The sequence below is a fragment of the Quercus lobata genome, chromosome 3 (genome assembly GCF_001633185.2).
Source record: "Quercus lobata isolate SW786 chromosome 3, ValleyOak3.0 Primary Assembly, whole genome shotgun sequence".
NCBI lineage: Eukaryota > Viridiplantae > Streptophyta > Magnoliopsida > Fagales > Fagaceae > Quercus > Quercus lobata.
This window is the reverse complement of record NC_044906.1, coordinates 31,959,723-31,982,749: the sequence shown is the minus strand read 5'-3', so window position 1 is coordinate 31,982,749 and position 23,027 is coordinate 31,959,723. Positions and strand designations below refer to the sequence as shown.

The 23,027-nt window shown below is 37.5% G+C and overlaps 1 protein-coding gene across 1 annotated transcript; it reads right to left on the bottom strand.

Moving 5' to 3' along the window:
* Nucleotides 1-1,452: 1,452 nt before the first annotated feature.
* LOC115982469 lies at nt 1,453-10,605 on the bottom strand. The gene is made up of 5 exons (XM_031105078.1): nt 10,296-10,605; nt 9,141-9,430; nt 8,930-9,019; nt 2,093-2,454; nt 1,453-1,968 (listed from the first exon to the last, which is right to left on the bottom strand). The coding sequence occupies exons 1-5, from the start codon at nt 10,504-10,506 to the stop codon at nt 1,704-1,706; spliced, it is 1,218 nt and encodes a 405-aa protein (XP_030960938.1). The 5' UTR covers nt 10,507-10,605; the 3' UTR covers nt 1,453-1,703.
* Nucleotides 10,606-23,027: the final 12,422 nt, after the last annotated feature.

Below are 23,027 nucleotides of genomic sequence, written 5' to 3'. Positions count from 1 at the left end.
GATATAGTAGACCCAAGCCTAAGCCTAAGCCAGCATCTAACCCATTGTATTCCAACTTACCAACTTAAGATATGCAAAGACTTATAAACTTATAACAAGGTTTATTCCTAACAAATGTGGGACACAAAGCAAAGGTTATGTGTTTGAAACACACTCACTCCAACACTTTTAATATTTATGAGGCGTTTTCTGATGACTTAATGCATAAAATAGATCACACCCAATGTACAAGACTTTTTTTTGTTAAGGTCTAAGAAAGGTGATTCACATGTAGTCTTAACCTAAATTTTAAGAGAGGTTGATTCCATACTCAAACTCATGATATAACGCTTGGACAAAAGAAAATTGTCATTACATAGAAACCCAACCTCCAATGACTCAAACCAATATTTTAAAATAAAATTAAAAAAAAAGGGGGTAAAGCATGGTGAAGACTTTTTTTTTGGGGGGGGGGGGGGAAGAGACAATCATAAAGTTTCAACATTTCTATTATATTTTATTTTTAATTTTTGCTCTTCAATATCTCTCTGTATGATAGGACTTCCAATTCCTAAGGCTAAACTACATGATTTGACAAAGAAATGCAAAAGGCATTCAATCTGTATGGAGAGATGCAAGGCGACTTATCCCGATGAGAAACTTATCTTTGCAACATGTGTGAGACAAGATTCCTTAGATTCCTTCTATTTCTGCTTTAGTGAAGAACAAAAAGTACTAAGACCACAACCACTAAAATCTAAAGAGTTTTTTCGTAATAGAAAACCTATAGAGTTTTTTCTTCCTGAACTAAAAAGTATGAGAATGACATGCAATAAGGACTAAATCTGTGTTAATAAATGCAAGAAAACGTACCCAAAGGTGATACTAATCTTTGCAACAAGTGTGAATAAAGGTTCGTCAAATGGCTTCTGTTTCTGCTTTAGTGAAGGATCTGAACAAATACTTAGAGAACGATATGAAAGTAATTTGGCTTTGACATGCAGCGATCACAAAACTTGTCATGTGAGATGTGGGAAGAAACACTTCTATAATGGAAGTATGAAGCCACACTTCTATCTCACTGGAAAATGTGCGAAAAATGAGTTCAGTCCCCACTTTTAATGCACAAAATGAGATGTATGATCATAATTGCATATGTATATTTAGAGTAATGTTACAAATACAAATTATTTTACAACATTTTTACAAACTGCTGATGTTACTTTATTATTTTTCAATTCTCTACAAGTTATAAAGAGTGGTTATATATATTTATAATCATAATTGAATTTGTGACAAGATCCTCAATTGAGACTACTCATATGGGTTTTAACTAAATGCAAAGATGTATCCATGTGTGTAACATGTTTATCATGTACAAGAAGTTTTATGTCCACTATTACTTTGTGTGCACCATGTAATATTTAAAATTTATATATAAAGAAAATGAAAATTTCACAAATATCATCGAAGTTCCAGAATTAACTAAAATAACAAGTTAGTGGTGAATGTGGACATCTCATCTGTGAAGATTATAACATATTAATTAAGATTATTTACCTTAATCATGAAAATGGAGACTTCTAAATGATATCTCAGCGTATCAATTAAGAAAATGCAATTTACATTCGAACAAATAGATTCTCAATGATCTTTTTCCCCCCATTTTCTGGTTGTGGGGTTAAGAGGGTTTGTTGGCATCCTACATGATGATATACAAAGTTTTAACCAAGCCACTGCTGGGCACGACGATCTCCACTACCTCCAACAGAATGCCGAATGCTGATCTTTTCAGTAGAATATTTTTGCTGAAGCCATTCAAATCCATTAACATCAAGTTTCCCATTTACAGATTTCCCTTGCTTTCTACGAGTTTGTTGTTCTCGTATAGAAGCCCAAAGTTTCTCTATGGCATCCCTTTGTCGAGTTGTGAACCTCGCTACATTATCAAATGCATGCTTAACTAAGATGTCTATAACTGTTTGGCACCTACAAAAGAAAAAACTTAACTCTTAGGATAAAAATTTTATAAAAATACATTGGAGAAGGCACAAAGCATGAGCATTTAAGAAACTCGAGAAACATTTCCTTGTACGTAGGCATTGACTATTACCACGGAGTCTTATATCGTCGAGCAGCAATCTCAAGACATGTAATCAAGGCCTCCCTTTGTGACTTGATGAATCTTTTATTCTCTTCTACTTCCTCATTGATCTTGGCTGTTGCATCTTTCTTTCCCTTAATGAAACCTTTTTTAACTACAGTAGAAAGCATAGCATCGAGCCCAAATGGATCAGACTCTTCCAAATGTTCTTCAGCTGGAACACCAAATAATACATCCTGCTTCATTGCACCATCTTCATCTGTCGATTCTGTTTCATCTTGCAGAGCTGCCGATTCATCTGTGTCATCATCCTCAGTTGCAACAGGGAGAATAGATATGGCTTCTTTAATCCGTCCAGCTGTTTTTGAAAACTATATGGACAAAACGAATAGTAAGCCATGGTTAAAAAAAATATGAAACATATGTTGGTAGTTCAGGACTACCACAAATGAAGTACTATAACATGTCCGTCATTATTAATCCTTGGGCCAAGCTATACCCCAAAACTAAAATATGATAAGAAGCACAAATTGTACTTTGAATTTCCTATATGAAAAGATGAAAATAAAAAACATGATGCATCAAAAATCAAGATCTACATCATCCAAGCAGCATTAGAAACACACCATAACAAAACTCGATGCCTATATGCCTATACGTCATCATCAATTGGATGACAACCAGGAAGTAAATAGAACATTCTTCATCACGGCTTACAAGTAAAACTTTCCGCTGCACTCCCAAGAACAGAGAAATATTAGGTAGTAGAAATAGGGGACGGACTATTTGAATCCTAAATATCTCTGTTGGAAAGACCATGAGGTGTCAGTTGAGCTCAAGGCCCTTGGCAGGAACAAAGATAAATTCAAGTCCCAAAAACCACTTAACCAATTGAAGCCACTGTCTCTAGGTTGTCTAAAAGTAATTGGCAAACTCATACTAAAATGGAAACCAAAATGAGTTCCCATACAACATAATTTTTCTATATTAAAAAAAAAAAAAAAATCATGTGGACATGAGCTTTCAATCTATTATAAATAAGTGTATTACATTCAGACAAAAATAAAATAAAAATCTAGATACAATTATCTGAAGAGAATAAATTTAAGCTGAACAACAAAAAATGTGCTTATGTTTATTTATTTAATTACAGTTATTACTGATTTTACGACGTTTTCTTATGGATTTTCATACATAAATCCATATAATAGAACTGCAAAAAAATCTTAGGCAATGATGTACCATGATAATGACAAGTATAATGAATCAAAGAACACTTATCAGTTTCCTAATCAGAGTAGAAGACAAAATAAGTCTAAAAATCGGATCACGGAATTAAAATCCTTGTCTATAATTTCCTATGTTGAGGCAGCCTCTTCTGACTTTCAATAGAAGTCAACATTATAATCAAATGCTGTCTTTGAAATTTGAAAGTTCCTCCGACTCCCCAATTTTTATAGCCTTGGATCAGAATATAACTAACATGAATATTTAGCATCAAATAGAAAGTCTACACACAAAAAGAAAAAAGAAAAAAGAAAAAAAAAAAGCATCACACAGAAAGAATCTAAACTGTGTTTTGCCCTTATTTTAATGGAGGTGACATCCCTATTCAATTTCATATGTCCATTTTCACCATATTTCAGAATTATTGTGATCCTAGTAAAATCTTAACTTGAGGGTAAAATTGTCAACATGCCTTAATTGCTCTTTCCTTACAAACATCTAGTGATCTACCTATGCTATTCCTCAGGGTAAACTTGTGAACCTTTTTAAGGAAGACGTATATATCCTTATCAGCACTCTCATCTAGGTATTTGTCAATCCAGCACAAAATCTAGTATCCTGAGTACTGTATTAGTCAGCCACTTGAATAATCTAAGCTTCTCTTTAAGCCAAAACTTTTACCCAGTGTAACATAACTGAAGAAGACTAGCATTTATGAAATTCTACAACAAGGAGAAATTAATCTTTTACTTAAACACACATTCATCATGTGCAAGACAACTAGTGACAAACTCAGGGAATTTCCTCTTCCCACAAGAGAGGATAGAGGGTGAGATCATGGTTCAAACTTTAAAAACCACTTAACTTACCAATAAAAAGAATGAGGAAACATGAAACCAAAGATCTGTGAGGTGCGAAAAACCAAGATCGGGGAAAAAAAGGATCAAAGCATAGACACAAGAACACCAGATTTATGTGATTCACCCAAATTATCAATGAAGCTTCTACATCTTCTACAATGAAGATAATAAAAGGAGTTACAAGGATTTTTTATTTTTTGATAGGCAAGAAAGTAATATTATTATTATTTTTTTGATAAGTTAGGCAAGAAAGTAATGTTATTATTATTATTTTTTGATAAGTTAGGCAAGAAAGTAATATTATTAAAAAAGAAATAGAAGAAAAAATACAGGGTGTTCACGATAATGAACAAAAAACAACTTAAAAAATAGAGAAACAAAGGACTCAAAAAGCTATGTTAAGAGACAATAGAAAATCATTAAGAGAAGAATAGTCCGAGAGACCCCCAGCACTGAGACCAATCTAAGAGAGTCCGTTGGCACCAATCTATCAATTGAGCCAAAGATTTCTCCGTATCCTTGAAAGAACGCCAATTATGTTTTGTCCAAATAATCCACATCAAATAGCCTGAAACCAAATTCCAAATATCGGAATTATGTTTCCCAAGCCATTGTTGCCAACACAATAATAAGTTAGCAACAAAACCTGGCATGACCCAATGAATCTCAAATAGCTGAAGCATATGCACCCACAGAGAATGAGCTAACGAACAAAAAATAAGAAGGTGATCCATAGATTCCACATTACAACATGTACAACAACGATTTGCCAAGGGGCGACTTCGAAGCATAAGATTATCCAATGTAAGAATCTAGTAATATATATTTAGTACAGTCTTATTCAAATATTACTAGGGTTACAAATTGCCCATGCGGCACATGGTAAGGTGTACAGTAGATCAAGCTCCACACACAACCAATCAAAATGTGCAAAACAGCCATGAGATTGACAACAGATTAATTATTTATTCATTTTTTCTTTGATATATAAACTGATAAAAATTTATCTGTCTCCATTTCTTTCATCTTCTATATTTATTCTCCTTTGGAATGGATTGTTTGAATTGTACCTTGGACTACAATTTCCTTCTTGGTCCTCTCTCACAGTTTCTGGTACCAATATTCATAGCTGAATCTGGAACTGCACTACTATAGCCTCTATATGGACTATTTGGGCGGGAAAGGAATGCTTTGGTAACATTCAAACCTAGGACCTAACCCTATAAGACCCCACCCCTTACCAGCTGGGCCAAGACCAAGGGCTAAAAGGAATAGGAAGAGTTCTTAAACCCATCTTGTTTAGGAGACTGATAACTTAGGCTTTGTTTGGGAGTAAAATGTATTTAAGGGAAAGGAATGGAATAGAATTAAGTAACTTTGTTTGAATGTTTTAAAATAAAGGAATGGAAGGTAAGTAACCTTATTTGGAAGTAACATATAGGGAAAGGAATGAAATCATTTTATGACAATATTACTATTAGACCCATATTTTAAAATAAATGGCTAAATATATAGGAGTATTTTGGAAGTTTTAGTAAAAAATTCATTAAATCTAATTCCTTTTCCTCCAATTCGAATGAAAATTTGAGGTTTTGAGGGAATAGAGAGGAATAAGTGTTCCCTCTTACCCATTCTATTCCCTCCAACTTAAACTCCCAAACAAGGAAATGGACTTTCCATTCCCTCCATTAAAACTCTCAAACAAAGAAAGGAAAAAATATTCTAAAATTATTCTTTTCATTCCTTCCTATTCCATTCATTTCCTTCCTCCCAAACCAACTGTCAATGAAACTAAGCTATTGCATAATAATTTTTGGAGCATCATAGTGTTTTCAAATAATTAAGCATGGTTAATTCCAAAACAAATAAGACTTCATATACAATGCAAAATCAATCAAGATTGACTGAAGAAAGAAGCATATGGTAAAATACTATTATCAATTTGCACTGGGGTTAATTCTTCTGTTGTCAATAGGTTACTTTCATGCCAGTCCTAACAGTTGATCTTTGACAATTCCAAAGACATAGCACGTAATCTGGCCCTCACATTAATTAGCTAAAAGCTCCTTGTCCAAACAAATGAGGTGCAACATCTAAAATCCATTAGATTCCTCACATATGCAACTGTGTAGAAGTGTGTGTGTAAGAAAGCACGTGCATGCAAAAGGACCCCGCAGACCTAGCCAGATGTAATCTCATTTTCATCTCTGGCTAAAAAAAAAAAGAGAAAAAGAAAAAGAAAATTATGCATGTGACAGAGCTAAGGCGACAAAAACTTTTTCCAGGGGGAAGAGAAAAAAAAAAAAAAAAAAAAGGCAAACACCATATTTGGTCCTTAAAGTTTGGCCAATTTACCAATCCCATCCCTAGAGCTTCAAAAGTAACAATTTCGTCATTAAAATGATGTAGAATTCTCCAAATTTGTCCCTAAAATCATAACTGTACAGTATGTTATGTACTTTTACTAACTCGTCATGCTTTGAGATCATCCTTATCTAATCAATGATAGCCAAAATGAAATGATTGAAAAGCTAGCAAAGTTAGAAGAATGAAATAATAATAGCTTATCCCTAATTTTATTGTTCATATGATTTTGTTTTGTTCAACGTTAAACATACAGCTAAATGAGATTATTATATTCAACAATTTTTTGTAATATTATCTTTCCACACTTTGCTATTAGCAAATTTCATGCAAGATTTTTTAGCCAAACCAAAATGTCAAAACACTAATTTGAGGAGGAAATTAGACCTATTCCAAAAGCTTAAAATGTTAGAAAATGATAAATTTAATCATTATTCTAATACTCGTCTTCCTGTGTAGACCCAGACTTCCCCTTTATAAGTGGAGCTCAATACATTGGATTTTTAAATAGGAGGTAGATTAAAGACCAGTCTCAAGCTTAGAACTACCTGGTTTGATACCATGATAAATTACCACTTCTCCCAAAAATTTCAGTTATTAGGATATAATAAATAATCATTATTCGAACAATACATAACATAAACTCATCATGTTGTTTAACTACATTGTTTTTGAAATCAATCATGTAATTTTGTATTTGTCTTTCTATGTTAGCATCACAACAAGCTTGACAGATGGGTTTATGTACACCTAAGTACAGTGCCATCATGCCGTCTTCTAACTCCATAATTTTAAAAGCTTTACATCACAAGACACCCCATACTACCTGAACCCACAGCCATGTCATGTGTTTAGATAGTCTAATCTCAAACAAGAGAGAGATAGATTTCCATTGACTCAATGTTTATATGAGCCAGATCTAAAAACAAGAATTTCAAAAAAGAATTTATTTTGGTAACTGCAAATTTTTTAGGTACATTTACATTAATGCATTATAGAAGTACTATCATACATAAAGAATAATTTTTATTAGTAAGAGGAGAATGTTAAGTACACAGGATATATACAAGAACTCTTAAAAAATTACAATCTAAAGTTCAAAAGATCAATACAAATAGTATCCAATTCCAAGCGAGACCTAAATCAACTCCCACAAACAATACCTGATAATTTCCATTTGACAAAAGAAAACTCATATATGTGGCAAGCTAAGTATGAATTCTAAAAAATACGAAGTGGACCAACACTGCCTAAGGCCTTCATACAAAGATCTAAGAAATAAGGACTTAGCTGAAACAAAATTGAGATTTTCAAATTTTGCTACTTGATTGGTAGCCAAATTATCCCTGGCAGAAAGCAAGCAACAAATAAACATACTGTTATATCATATAAACGTCATTCCATAGAGGAAAAATAATTTCAACTCCACTATGCCTTAAAGCCAAAAAGGACATAAATAGTATTTTTTTTCAAAGAACATCTATGGAATAGTTTTCCTTTTTTTATCTTTTGTTTTTTATTAATTTTTTGTTCATTTTATGGTTATATTAACTAGGGTATGACATAGAAAACAACATATATAATTGATAACCTTAAAATTGGTAGTAATAATGACATGACACAAAACAGCAGATGCAACACGTACAATATAAAAAATATATATTATCAATACTCATCATAAAAGGCAAACAATGTCAATAATCTGAAAGAAATTAAAGTTTCATTGCCTTGTAGAAAACATTGCCAAGATGACCTAAAGGCTGTATGGACTGGAATTAAAGAAATACAAGGGCTACATTTGATATCTTTAAAGATTTTAACCTTATTTAAGTTCTTTTCCTACTTCACAAGAAAACCAAACCCCTAGTCTCCAACGGAGCTCGTTTTCTTCTATCTTCATTTACACCAAAAAGAAAAGCACTTAAACAGCCTGACTTAACTTCATGCATATTAATGTTATGTACCCACTCATCGCTTTTTTCGTACATGTAACATATCAATATCAATGTCACCACAAACTCATTAAATAAGATTAAAAAAAAAAAATTACAAATACAATTTTAAATCAGATTTCTATATCCAACCCATTCAAACAAAGATTTCTTCATTCTTCTAAAACTACCAAGAAATTAAAGCAACATAGACGTTCAAGGGAAAATACTCGTGCACAAATTGACAATGTACATATTCCCATTCTGTAAATGGATAAGAGCGCTGTATTTGACTTTGATAAAAAAAAGTTATGCTGGTACATCAACTAAGACATGCTAAATTCTTGACATAACTTGTTGCATACCTTAATATGCTTCTCATTAACTCAAAATATGAAGAAAATTGTTAAATAAATGAATCAGCCAATAGAATGACTAAAAGGTAGCACAAGTAAAGTTCATACCACAAAGCTGTCATCAGTGTATAAATCATTTGCATCCACCACCATGATCATCCATGTAGTTAGTTGATTCTTTTGCTTCTTACTGAGACACTAAAATCAATAAATAAGTTTAGACAATTGATAAGGAAGATGTTTTCTTCTTAACAAAAGATTGATAAGTGATAACTAACAGAAAAATAAACTCATGTATGCAAAAAGACCAGAATCTTACTACTGTGACATCTTGTGCGGCTGAGAACAATGCATGATAATCTGCTTGCACTGAAGGATCTGTACAAGAAGTGGATGAAGACATTGCAGCTTCTAGTATGGCAAAGAAGTGATCACTAGTTCCTGGCTTCACACTTCCCGCTTGAATCAGCTGGATGGCCAACTTTGAAGCCTTACCAAACTTTGTGGGGTTCTTGATATGCGAAGCTATTTTTTGCATGGCCTCTATAATTTGCTTCTCTGAGGCATCAGTTGTGGTTTTGAACCTCAAGCGTTTTTCAGGTGCAGCAGCTGCGAATTACAATGAACATGTCAGCTTCATTTCAAGAGACTAATATTTCATAAGAGACACAAACAAGAAGATAAACAGAGTTTATATATGGTACAAATTCAAAATCAAAAAAAATGAGACATTCTACAGATCTATTTTGTCACTAAGAACATGTACGTGCAAAAGTAACAACATCGTGGGTTCTATGCTTTGATTTCTTGTATTGTCTTGCTATTCTAGTACACATCACCTAAGCAGGACTGAAGTTTGCATTGCTCAATTGAGTACATTATGCATTCCAAATACAACGAAAAATTCAAAGCTTAAAAATCCTTTTACTTTCTTTTTCCGCAATTTCTTACTAACCAAACATTCTCTATAGTCATTCAAATTCAACAAAACCTTCGACAGAAAGCATATCATCTTAAAGTCCATATACAAGCATCATGCTGGAACATCAACCCAGACAAACTCAAAATCTCTCACAGACCCGTACTCCAATTGAGTTAATGCAAAAAAGCAACACAAGAAAAAGAATCAAGATATTCAATTCAATCTTCAATGTTAAGACCCCAAAACACTCTTCTTCTTCTTCTTCTTTGGCTTTCTCAGCAACCAAACAAAATATGGAAGTAAAATCAGACAAATACAACAATGAAAAAAGCAAGACAAGTTGAAAGTCATGAAACCCATATTCCAAAAAGTGATTTTTGTTGCTTTCAGAGAGATGAATTTAACACCCAAAATTGAAAATCATGAAACCCATTTGCCAAAATGTAAATTATTTGCTTTTAAAGAGCTGAACTAAACACCCCAAAATTGAGTTTTGAAAACAAAAGGCAAAGCAGTTCCAAATAACAAAGTGGGGAAAGAAAGAATAGTAACCTTCTGGTTCTGGGAATGGCTCAGTGGGTTTGGGTTTGGGGCGCTTGAGTGCGCTCTTGAGGACTGGAATCGGAGGCGGAACTGGCGAAGAAAAAGAAGAAGAAGAAGTAGTAATAGTGTTGTGCAGTTGATGTTGTTGTTTTTCTTCTTCTTCTTCTTGTGGTTTTTGTTGGGAAGGAGGAGGCAAGCCTTCGAAGAGGTTGTCACCCATCTCTGACCTCTCTGTCTCTGTCTTTCTCTCTCTCTTTCTCTCTGGTGTCTCTGTAATCTGTATGTATCTGTGTGTAAAATTACTGGGCAACAAATTTACAAATCGAGGGTGTTTTTATTCGGGTGTGCGTTTAGATTGCCACAATTGTTTTTTTTTTTTTTTTTTTTTTGGGAAATTTGATGTATCCACAATCGGCCTCCCTTTTTTCTTTTTCTTTTTTTTTCTTTTTTTTTTTAAATAATAGTATTATTATTCGTATAAAAAAATAGTATTATTTTTACAAATTGTTTTTATTAATTAAGACTGTTTTTAAAATTAATTTTTTTTATAAAATTTTAGAATAAGGACATACTTTTTTGGTTAACAATTTTTTTTTTTTTTGATAGGATAACAAAATTTTTTTATGCTACTTAATAATATTTTTAAATTTTCTTTTTAGAATATTAAGTATGTTAACACACGGAGAGATGATAAGATTTTAAAAAACTAAAAGTCTAATATTTTTTAAAATATTAGTTTAATAATCAAGATTTTTTTTTTAAAGAACTAATCAAGATTTTTTAAAATTTTTATTTTTATTTTTATACAAGATAAAAATTCTACTCTAACTTAATCTAAGTGTATATGTATGTAAAGCTCACCCCAGTTTTTATCCTTCACACCTCACAAGTATTTATACTTGTGAAGTGACCATCGCACCAAAGTTATGCGGTAGTAATCAAGATTTTTTTTGAAAGTACTTGAAACATAGCTTTCTTCTTCTTCTTTTTCTTTTGTTTGAGAGAGAGAGAATCGTAGCCTTTTTTTATTAAATTTATTCCATGAGTTAGTTATTGACCTTCAACATAATGCAATCCAACATTTAATTTATAATAACACTCTTTTTATTTTGGGAGAAAATAAATTTAATTTTAGCAATATAAAACTATTCACAAAAAGTAGAATATCTTCCAACCATATCAATATTCCTTCCATCCTTTATCTCAATATATATATAAATATAAATATATATATATATATATGTGGGGCTAGAGAATTTGTGGTCCTGGCCCACTTTCCATTAGGGCCCTAGGCCCGTGCCGAGGAGAGTAGTTGCCGAGGACAAGTAGTGAAAGTCCAAATGGCCTAGAGATGCAGCCGAGGATGACCCTGTCCTCGGCATCCTAAGGCCTAAAAGGGAAGAACAACATGTCATCAAAGGCAGCCTCCAAAACGCTCCTAGAAGAAAAGGCGAGTAGAATGGGACTCGCACGGGGGTACAGTATGGGAGTGGTTCAAAGAAAAGACGTCACCTCCGCATTGAATGCGCCAACAAACGTCCTAGCCACATTGATGGGAAAAGACCCCTGAATAGTGTGGTTTCGGTTATTACAACTAACAAAAAGTGAGAGGAGGCGGCTGATGGGACAAGCACTCGAGTAGTTACCTGCCTGATCAACAGATGGAAGGTCAGGATTAACTGAGAAGGGCTATATAATGTAAGAATTCATGCGCCAAATAGGAGGCGGAGGCGATGGGAACAAAAAGTGAAAGGAATAATAAGAACATTAGGCTCATCGAAGGAGGGCCAAGAACTAAAGCCTCCTAGGCCGTGCTAAGGAAAAAACCTTCTTGGGTAAGCGCGGTTCACCCTTGTGCAATTACCATGAACACCATGACTAACCACTGTCTGGTGACCAAGGTCTAGCCTTTTAGCCCACTCTCTACAAATTTATTGTTTGGGCCTTTAACGTTCGAACCCAATAAACCAGTTTGGGGTTGTTACAAATTGAGTCCTTACAATTGGTGTCATCTGTGAGAAGGCTTGTGCGTTGGCACAGGCGGTGGTAGGATCAAGCCCCTGTTAAACAAGGGTCTGCGAAAGCCCCCCCATCATTTCCAGCAACCCGCTGTTGTTGCCCTCATATAAAGTTCCACTAGGGGCTACGCTTCGAAGCGCTAGTGGCACGGGCAGTTCTAGGGGCTTCCAGCATCAAGTCAATGCCTCACACCTTAGTCGAGGGACTAATCCTCAAAACTTGAAGAAAATCTAAGTTTTGGATAGAATCAAGGTCTTGCATGGTCCTCGGACTCAAACCTATGGGGAAACCAACTACTTAAAGAAAAAATCTAAGTTTTGGACAGAACCAAGGTCTTGCATGGTCCTCGGACTCAAACCTATGGGGAAACCAACTACTTAAAGAAAATCTAAGTTTTGGATAGAACCAAGGTCTTGCATAGTCCTCGGACTCAAACCTATGAGGAAACCAACTACTTAAAGAAAATCTAAGTTTTGGACAGAACCAAGGTCTTACATGGTCCTCGGACTCAAACCTATGAGGAAACTAACTACTTAAAGAAAATCTAAGTTTTGGACAGAACCAAGATCTTGCATGGTCTTCGGACTCAAACCTATGGGGAAACCAACTACTTAAAGAAAATCTAAGTTTTGGACAGAACCAAGGTCTTGCATGGTCCTCGGATTCAAACCTATGGGGAAACCAACTACTTAAAGAAAATCTAAGTTTTGGACAGAACCAAGGTCTTGCATGGTCCTCAGACTCAAACCTATGGGGAAACCAACTACTTAAAGAAAATCTAAGTTTTGGACAGAACCAAGGTCTTGCATGGTCCTCGGACTCAAACCTATAGAGAAACCAACTACTTAAAGAAAACATCTAAGTTTTGGACAGAACCAAAGTCTTGCATGGTCCTCAGACTCAAACCTATGGGGAAACCAACTACTTAAAGAAAATATAAGTTTTGGACAAAACTAAGGTCTTGCATGGTCCTCGGACTCAAACCTATGGAGAAACTAGATACTCCAAGAAAATCTAAGTACCAGGCTCGGCCTAACAACACACACGGCACCTCGGATGATGCCTTTAGTTCCCCAGAAGTATGTTCAGATACAAGTTTAATGCCCCATGGGTGAGGGTAAGTTAGAATTCTGGGATGTGATCCCAAATATATCATATGCACAACCATTCATACATGTTAAGGTAACTAGTTCAAAAACCATGAGATTCGCAACAATAGTAAATATCGGCAAGGGCAACGAACATGTAATTTAAAGGAAAAAGGAAGAAAAGAATTTCATACATGTGGTCAAAGAGTTTAATTACAAGCAAACTCTAAAATCCTCAAAACAAAAGGGAAACTAATTAACAGTTAAACTAGAAACAAATACAAAAGTTGGTCAGGGCTTCTACTTCTTCAATTTCGTTTTGGCCACATCCTGAGAAGGCCGACCAGGATTAGCCTCGGGGCCCTGGGAGACATCCCCTTCCTGGGAAGGCTGAGCAGGATTAGCCTCGGTGCCCTTGGAGACATCAACAAGGGGAATGGCCTGAAGGGGCTGAACAAAGAGGGTCGGCTCCTCGGCACCAGAGATCTGAGAACTGACTGTAGACTTGGCAGCCTCCTGAGGCATCTCAGGATTCAGACCTTCAGGTGCTTCTGTCGCCTCATGAGGCTCTCCTCCCTCAATCGACTTGCTAGGAACGACAATGAGCTGAGCAGCTTCTGACTGAGCAGCCTCAACCTCCTATGGAACACTTATAGCCTCGGAACTGGCGGAACCGGTCTCACGGATGGCTGGAGGATAAAATACGCTCTCCACCTTCTACAAGTCGGATGAAGCCTCCACCCCAGCTCGTTTGAGGGCCTCGTCCCAAACTTGGGAGCAGTATAGCCTGCATACACTAGGGATTTGAGTTTTAATGAGGGCCTTAGTTTCAGCCACCCCCGCATCGTAAGCCTCCTTCTCGGCCTTGTCCTTGGTAGTTTCGGCCTCGGTCTTGGCAAACTCAGCTTCTGTCTTGGCCCTTACGGTTTCATCCCTGGCCCATTCTGCCACGCCCTTAGCATTGTCTGCCTCGATCAGTTTCTTCTTTAAATCACTGATCTACTCCTTGGCAATCTCCAATTGCTCCTCGGTAGCAAGTAGGTGCCTCGTCTGTTCCTCGACTTGTTTTTGGGCACCAGTCAAACCCGCCTCGACACTATCCTTGGCTCTGGTTACGTCCTTTAAGTCCTCCCTGGCCTTCGCGAGGTCAGCCTCGGATTTTTTGAGGGTTCGTGCAGCTTCTATACGTTTATTGCGCTCAAGCTCTGTGGTCTTACTCTGCCCTTTAACTTTTTCCTCCATCCTATAGGTGGGCTAGATAGCCTGCCAATTGAGACAAACACATTATGAATGAGAATCTAGGAGCAAGAATCGACGAAGTCTTAGGTTTTAGGAGCCTTACCATACCCAGGTACCTCTTCACGCTGAGGAAAACCTCCTGCATTCTCATATTCTTCAACTCTTCCATATCAGTAGGAAGCAGCAGGGCCCTCTCTAACGTGTCGGCTACATAAGCGTCTTCGCCGTCCCCAAGGTTCCTAAGGGATGCATCTTCCATCAACGGCTCCCCGTGGAGCATTGGGGCAGGAAGCCAAGCACTCGGTGCGGATTGGGCATCGATCCCTTTCCCCTGGCCTTGATGCCCGATCTTTACGTGTCGGCTACATAAGCGCCTTTGCCGTCCCCTGGCCTTACCATACCCAGGTACCTCTTCACGCTGAGGAAAACCTCCTGCATTCTCATATTCTTCAACTCTTCCATATCAGTAGGAAGCAGCAGGGCCCTCTCTAACGTGTCGGCTACATAAGCGCCTTCGCCATCCCCAAGGTTCCTAAGGGATGCATCTTCCATCAACGGCTCCCCGTGAAGCATTGGGGCAGGAAGCCAAGCACTCGGTGCGGATTGGGCATCGATCCCTTTCCCCTGACCTTGATGCCCGATCTTTAACTATTTTTGAGTTCGCGGGGCTTCGTCCTCCTCTCGAGAGGATTGGGATTTCCCCCCATCCATTGGTTCCTTACCCTTGGAACTCCTCTTTCTCTTTGGGTCGGTAGGCTTAGGCCGAGGCAGACCTGATTGGAGAGGAGCAGGAAGTTTAGGGCGGCGAGATTGTGGCTACGACCTGGAAGGAGAAGACCTATTCTGGACAGGCTGGGGCTGGGGTGGGGGAGTTGGAACACTGGATTGTGACTTTCCTTGCGCACCCTTCCCCGGTTGACCCTTAATGAGGTCGAATAAGCTGGTCGGGGGCTTTCTCTTAAGACCCATCTTCACCCGAGAGGAGGTTCCCACTGACAACAGTTTCGCTTCGGACAAGTCAGGGTCACCCAAATCACCAAAAGGATCCTCGGATGGGTCAGCCTGGTCAAATACCCCAAATCCCTCCTCGGACAGACACAAATCACATTTATCTTCCGCTGCTTGGTGAGACGGGGAAGAGCCCGCCAACGGGATGCCCTCCGGGACAGGAGATCCTTCAGAGATCAAAAAACCGTGCTCGACTATAGTGATTTTCTGAAGCCGAGGATCGTTAACTCTAATCACGTGCTTTGGGGTGGCAAATGACTTCTGGATGGGATCGTACCCTAAGATTTTGTGAGCGGCTCTGACTTGACCATCCTCGTCATTTACAAAAACCGCCGCTTGGAGAACAGTCTCCAAATCCACCTGGTTGACCAGATGAAAGTGTCGGTGAAAGGCGTGTGGATCTACAATAAAAGGCATGTTCATGGTTAGTAACCGAACCACACAAAATTAAGACGGCGCAAAAGATTGGCCCCCTCCTACTCTCTACACCCCACCTGGTTCTCCCTCCACAATTGGGCAAGGAAGGCCATCGTGCCACTCCCCAGATACAATAAGAAAGTCCTTGTTCAACCCTTTGTTTGACTCGGGGAGGCACTGGATTAACCGAACCCTATCGTCTCTCATCTTCATGTAGTAGGATTTGCCCCTCAAATTTTGGAGATTGTAGCACTAATTTACGTCATGATGGGTTAGTCTTAGCCCCATTTTTTCGTTTAAGGCATCCACACAACCCAGAATCCTAAACATATTAGCAGCGCACTGGGTGGGAGCTAATCAGAAATGCCTAAGGTAACTCCTCATTACTGGCCCTATGGGGATTCTCATACCCCCCTCTATGAAGGCGAGAAGGGGAATTACCACCTCGCCCGTCCTTTTCTTAAGATGCCACTCTCCCTCCTTGCAGTACCTCAAACTTACGTTGGGGGGTATCCTATAGTCAGCGATGAACTTTTCCATCGCCTTTTCGATCTCAACCAACTTTTTCAATTTAACCATCTTTAGGAACTACTAAACAGACTCAGAGGGTGACGGGAGAAGGAGAGGAATAAGAGAAAAATAAACCCAGAAGAGAAAAAGGACGAGTTAGTGAGAACAGAAAACTTACAGAAAGGAGGAAAGGTTCCTCGGATAGGCTTTTTACGCTGGAGATAGACTTGAATTTAGATGAAAATTTGACTGAACCTAGGATATGTGCGCTAGAACTCTTAAGTGCGAAAGTGAAGAGACAAATCAGTTCTAAAAATTATTTATACCTCCCATCGAAAGTAACTGCACGAATTTTCCCGCCCATAAAGGTAAGAAAATCTCCACCGTTAGATTACCATCGCACCGTTGAACGTGGGAAGCACAGAGCCACCCGCATTTAATGAAGAGTTTCACCTTCCAAGGCTCCAAGAACGTGTCTCGGGCAGACGAAGAGTCTCTAGAATTGATAGATGACAAGGATTGACAAGCTATGACAGAGACTTGAGGTCATCAAAACCCTTTTCTCCGTCCGAGGATTCGGATAGCAGGATTTTGAGGGGCTATTGTGGGGCTAGAGAATTTGTGGTCTCGGCTCACTTTCCATTAGGGCCCAAGGCCCGTGCCGAGGAGAGTAGTTACCAAGGACAAGTAGTGAAAGTCCAAATGGTCTAGAGATATAGTCAAGGATGACCCTGTCCTCGGCATCCCAAGGCCTAAAAGGGAAGAACAACACGTCATCAAAGGCAGCCTCCAAAGCACTCCCAGAAGAAAAGGCGAGTAGAATGGGACTCGCACGGGGGTACAGTGTGGGAGTGGTTCAAAGAAAAGACGTTACCTCCGCATTAAATGCACCAACAAACGTCCTAGCCATATTGATGGAAAAAGACCCCTGAATAGTGTGGTTTCGGTTATTGCAACTAACAGAAAGTGAGAGGAGGCGGTTGATGGGACAAGCACTCGAGTAGTTACCTGCCTGATCAACAGATGGAAGGTCAGGATCAACTGAGAAGGGCTATATAATGTAAGAATTCATGCGCCAAGCAGGAGGCAGAGGCGATGGGAACAAAAAGTGAAAGGAATAATAAGAACATTAGGCTCATCAGAGGAGGGCCAAGAACTAAAACCTCCCAGGCCGTGCCAAGGAAAAAACCTTCTTGGGCAAGCGCGGTTCACCCTTGTGCAATTACCATGAACACCATGACTAACCACTGTCCGGTGACCAAGGCCTAGCCTTTTAACCCACTCTCTACAAATTTATTGTTTGGACCTTTAATGTTCGAACCCAATAAACCAGTTTGGGGTCGTTACAAATTGAGTCCTTACAAAATATATATATATATATATTCCTAACATGTTGACCTAAATAGTGAGCTATTAAATTTTCTTGAGAAATGTTACATCCATAATACTTTCATAACAAATCTTAGGTGATAAGTTGTTACTGGTTTTAATTTGAACATACCTTTGGAATTACTTTTTTGCCCACAAGTAACAACGTGTCACTTAAAATTTGTAATAAAAATGTTGTGGACGTAGCATTGTTCCTATGGACATGAGAGAAAGAAATATCACATAATAACCTCGCTTTGTTCCTTGTCAACTCATACAAGTTTGTTTGGCTTATTTGCTTAGTTTTTAGTTTTTATGTACAACTTGTTAAAACCTCATTTTTTTTCTCACTTTGTCAAGGTATAAGTATGCTTTAGCATACTTTCAACAAAAAAATATGTACCACAAATTCTATAACTCGAAGGGTTGTTAAAAGCTTCCGCTTCTTCCACATTCGATCCCATTGACTATAGTGATGTAATCTTTTTTCTTAAGTAATCTTTCTTTTGTGTCCATAAATTCAATAGTTACAATAAGGAGATAGGATTTGAACCTTATATGTTTCCTTGAAAACAAAATAAAGTACCAACCAATTAAGCTATAATTAAGAGGTGTTCACGTGCTGATCAATGTGGTTTCTACCATATTTAGCACTGCACCACGTGGTGCGGTTTTTCTAAAACTCTCACCACATCACACTTTAATAGATCGGTCACCATGTGGTATAGTGCAGTCTTTGATTGTGCGGTGTGGTGGAGTTTGGTTTGTTTTTTTTATATATATAACAAAGATATACTAAATATATTTAATATATGCTAAATATCTATTTAATATAGGTTAAATATTTATAAAATCTATATTAAATATAAAATAAAACTTATGTATTAATAGGTGTTGTACAATTTTAATATATAATATATATTTAATCAAACTAGAAGGCATAGTTCATATAATATATATTGTAGGGGCGGGTTTTGGATCCTCAGTCCAAAAGATAGATGGATTAAGGTCCAAAGAGCTCAAAACAATGAATTTGTAGAAAGTGGGCCAAAAGCTAGGTTTCAATGAATTGGACAACGCTCACAATGGACCAAAGTTATTGAGAAAGCAAGAAAAACAATGAAAAAAAAAGTTGTGAAACGAAATTCTTCCTTGGCAATGTCTGAGGAGAGTAGTACTTGGATATCTATATTTCTCTTAGACTTGGTTACAATTACAGTTCTTGGTGCTACAGTGTTTTCTTCCTTTCAATTATCAGATGCCCCTCTGCAATGGGATCCTTCTCCTTTATATTACCCCTCTTTCTTCTATCTCAGCCCTCCACGTGTAGATCAAATGGTTGGCTTTTGTCTTTATCCCATCAGCACCTTTCTGAAACTTTTAGTGGTAGCTGTAAGGCTGAACCTCACTGTTCAGGCATCACTTCCACATTAATGCGGCTAGAGAGTTAGTTACAAAACATTTAATGCGGTAGTAGCAGATTTTCCTCAAATATTTCTCACTTTCTTTTTACCTTATCCCTTCCTGATGCTTGTCCTTTCCATTAGAACTGCCCAGAGTGTTGCTATCGATGACAAATTAGCCCTTCTGACCTCTACTCTGTTAAGCTGAGGAGGCATTTGTCCTCAGACCACCTTCCTGAACCCTTATGACCAACAACCTTCCTCCATTCTCTAGCCTGTACTCCTATATCAATGTTCTCTTGTCCTCGGACAAGGCCCATGGCTCAATATACATTTCTGGGCCTATCCTCCCTACATATATATATATATATATATATAACATAAAATTATATATAGGTATATATATATGTGTGTGTGTGTGTGTGAGTGTAATGTGGTTACACCATTTTTGCGAGCGGTTTTGGTAAGTTTAAGTGCAGTCCAAGTGGTTTCGTGAACACCCCTGGCTACAAGACTTTTCGCAAACAAATATCCACTACCAAAACCTATTTTATTTGATGTACACGAATCCTAATATCCTATTCCTATTTGGCCAAGATTTCCTCTTTGTTCATTTATTATTATTATTATTATTGTATTAAAATAGAGATTATCACAATGTGACAAATTATTATTGGAGCATCAGTTTAGTTTAACACCGATTAGAACATAAAAATTTGACGATTCTTTATTAAAATTCATGTGTGTGACAAAGTGTGTGGTACCCGGCCAGTCGGTTATCACAATTCTATTTGATGTATGTCTCATCTCCTATGTAGTACTTCTTGTTTACCGACTCATAGGAAATACACAATGCATTTATAATATAAAACCTTGTATTCTTTGTTGATACTATACGTTTTTAGACCCCTTAAAACACAAGTTGTTTAATCTAGTTATTTAGCCAAGTAATTACTTAGATAAATTATTCAGATCTAGGTTAACACAAATAAATCATATCATGTAAATAATGCGGAAATATAAAGATCACAACGATATGATAACCTAGGAAACCAAATTGGTAAAAAACTTGGGGAGGATTTAACCTAACTATCCTCAAGGTAAAAACAGATCTACTATGAAAGAATTGAAGTTTGTACAATAGCGACTTAGACCACTAATATCCTATTGCTACCTCAAGTAGAAAACTTACTACCACAACCACGTGACAGCTCCAAGTCCACGAATTACTTCTTTCCTTGATTCACAGCAACCACAAGTACTCCCACTTGTGTTTTTCTTTAAGCTCTTGAAACAACAACTAAAGAGATCACCAAGCTCTCGACATCAATCTTCATCTTGATAACTCTAAGTGTGTATGAAGGCAAACATCTCTAGATCTCACAAGATATTCACAAACACAGCATGTCAACAACCTCTAAAACGTGGCTAGGGTTTTTCTTTTTATACTTGAAGCAAAACATAAAACCCTACATGTCATATGTGCTTGGACTGAGTTAGAAATTCTGTAGAAAAAAACAATCTGCACGAGGTTCAATCGATTGAGCCTTACAAAAATTGAATAGTAATTTCCTGCAATTACTCGTTTCCAACTTTACACATAAACACACTTTGAGCAGCCTCAATCTAGACTCTAAGTTTTAATCATGGTTTGCCAATATTACACATGGAAGTTCTAAAACATTTAGTTCCTAAAGTCTTAGAACCTAAGGGATACGAAGGAAGGTTTCCATGTTATGGATCACAAAAACTACATAGCTGCGGACATGATATCTGAATTGCCAGACTATCTTCAACAACATATTCTGTCTTACCTTTCCATCAACGAAGTTGTTCAATCCTCTGTACTTTCTAAGAGATGGAAACATGTATGGACTGCAGTTCCAGTCTTGGGATTTAACATAATCTTGTTTGGTTCCACAGACAACAAGAAAAATCTGGATATTCAGAGAAAGTTAAAGGACTTCTATATTTTTGTGGAAAATCTTTAGAAAGCCGTCATAAGCAAAGGCTGACTATAAGGGAATTTATATTTACTCACGGCTTGGACAAATGGAGTTTGAATTCTCGTGTTGACTGTTGGATTAACTATGTGGTTAAGAGTGATGTCAAGAAATTGAGCCTTCATTTTGCAGCAGGATATTATGACTTACCTAGCGTTTTGGTTGCAAAATCCATAACCGTGTTGATTTTAAGGCAGTGTAAGTTGGATGCAAACTGTGGTGATATAAACTTGCCCTTTTTGAAAAAACTGTCTTTATCTTACGTTGATGCAGATGATAAAACTATTCAAAAACTAGTTGCTGGGAGTCCTGTGATAGAAGACATGAAATTTTTGAAGTGCCACGGATTGAAAAGTATAAAGTTCTCCGGTCTCATTAAAGCCAAGTCGATTGAGGTGGAACTCAATGATGATCTTGAGAGACTTGAGTTGGAAGCATCAAATCTTTGTCGTGTAGTTATATCTCAGACTAAACAATGTGAGATCAATCTGCTCTCTTCTAATAATGTGAGGATGCTAACATTAAGTGCACCAAACATAACAGACAAGTGGTTACACAATCATTTTTCTCAACTTCCACTAATTGAGTACTTGAGCATATATAGTCATACGCTGGAAAGACTTAAGATTTTGTGAGAGTGCCCTTTTTTAGGATACTCAGGCCCAAGGATCCCGGGCCCAAATAAAAAGAGGGATTTGGTGGACTGGGCCTTGACTCACCGCAGCTAACGAGCTGTTTAAGAATCAAGTAGGTACAGAGAATACTCCTGACAATATAAAAAAAATGACAAACAAGGATATCGTAGAATGCCCAAAAATGTTAGCAACGTAAATTCAGAACAAAGACAGGATTAGCAAAACGATAAAGAAAAGGTGCAGTGGGGATCCTAGGAGTTATGAGGCAGTATTTCATTAACAAGTTATCTGTTTGATTACAGAAAGCTCACTAGGACGTGATACAAGGTCCAATCAAGCTCAAAAATTGCAGTCTTGAATGGCTATTTCAGCCTTCAAAACTTGCAAAGTTTGATTCCTGTTGAATCCGAGTATGTGCAATAGTGGCCTTTACAGGATATCGGGAAGAAGTATTTCGTTCTTCCCTTAGTATTTTTCTTTCTGGATGGATTTTTCTGATGGTTCTTCCTAGAGAGTTTCTTCTTTTTTTTGTGTGTTTCTTTTCCTTTTTCTTGCTGCCTTCTTCACGACCCGTCCCCTCCTTTTATAATGGAGTTTTTCTGGGTGTCCCGGGTTCCCCTGTTTTGTTCTTTTGCAAACAGAGCATGTTCTGTCTCTGTCGCCTCGGTAAGTCCCTTTGCCGTTTTTTTCTCACTCTTTCCTTCTCTTGGTTCTGATTCCTTCGAAAGCTTCTGGTTGGCCATCCTCTTTGGGACGTGCTGAGGTATGCCCTTCTCGGTATCCTCATTTCTGGCGTATTCCTTTCTTTCCTATTTGGGCGGAATCCTGTTCTGCCATTTTTGAAAGTCATTCGTTGCCATTCTTTCTTCCCTGTCCTGGTTTCCCGAGGCCCCTTTTGCTGTCTGTGCCATGAAAGGTCGCTTGCGTTTCTTGTTCTTTTCTTTTCCTGTCTTCTTTCTACCGATCTGTCCCAGTCTTCTCTTTTTTCTTTTTTTATTTGTGCTTGAAGGGATTTGAGGATCCTTGTTTCTTTATATTTTGCCGTGGTCTC

Coding starts and splice junctions, on each gene's coding strand:
- LOC115982469 (XM_031105078.1), bottom strand. CDS start 10,506: ATGGGTGACAACCTCTTCGAAGGCTTGCCTCCTCCTTCCCAACAAAAA. Junction 2,455..8,929: donor ACACTGATGACAGCTTTGTG/GTATGAACTTTA, acceptor TTGTCCATATAG/TTTTCAAAAACAGCTGGACG. Junction 1,969..2,092: donor CGACGATATAAGACTCCGTG/GTAATAGTCAAT, acceptor TTTCTTTTGTAG/GTGCCAAACAGTTATAGACA.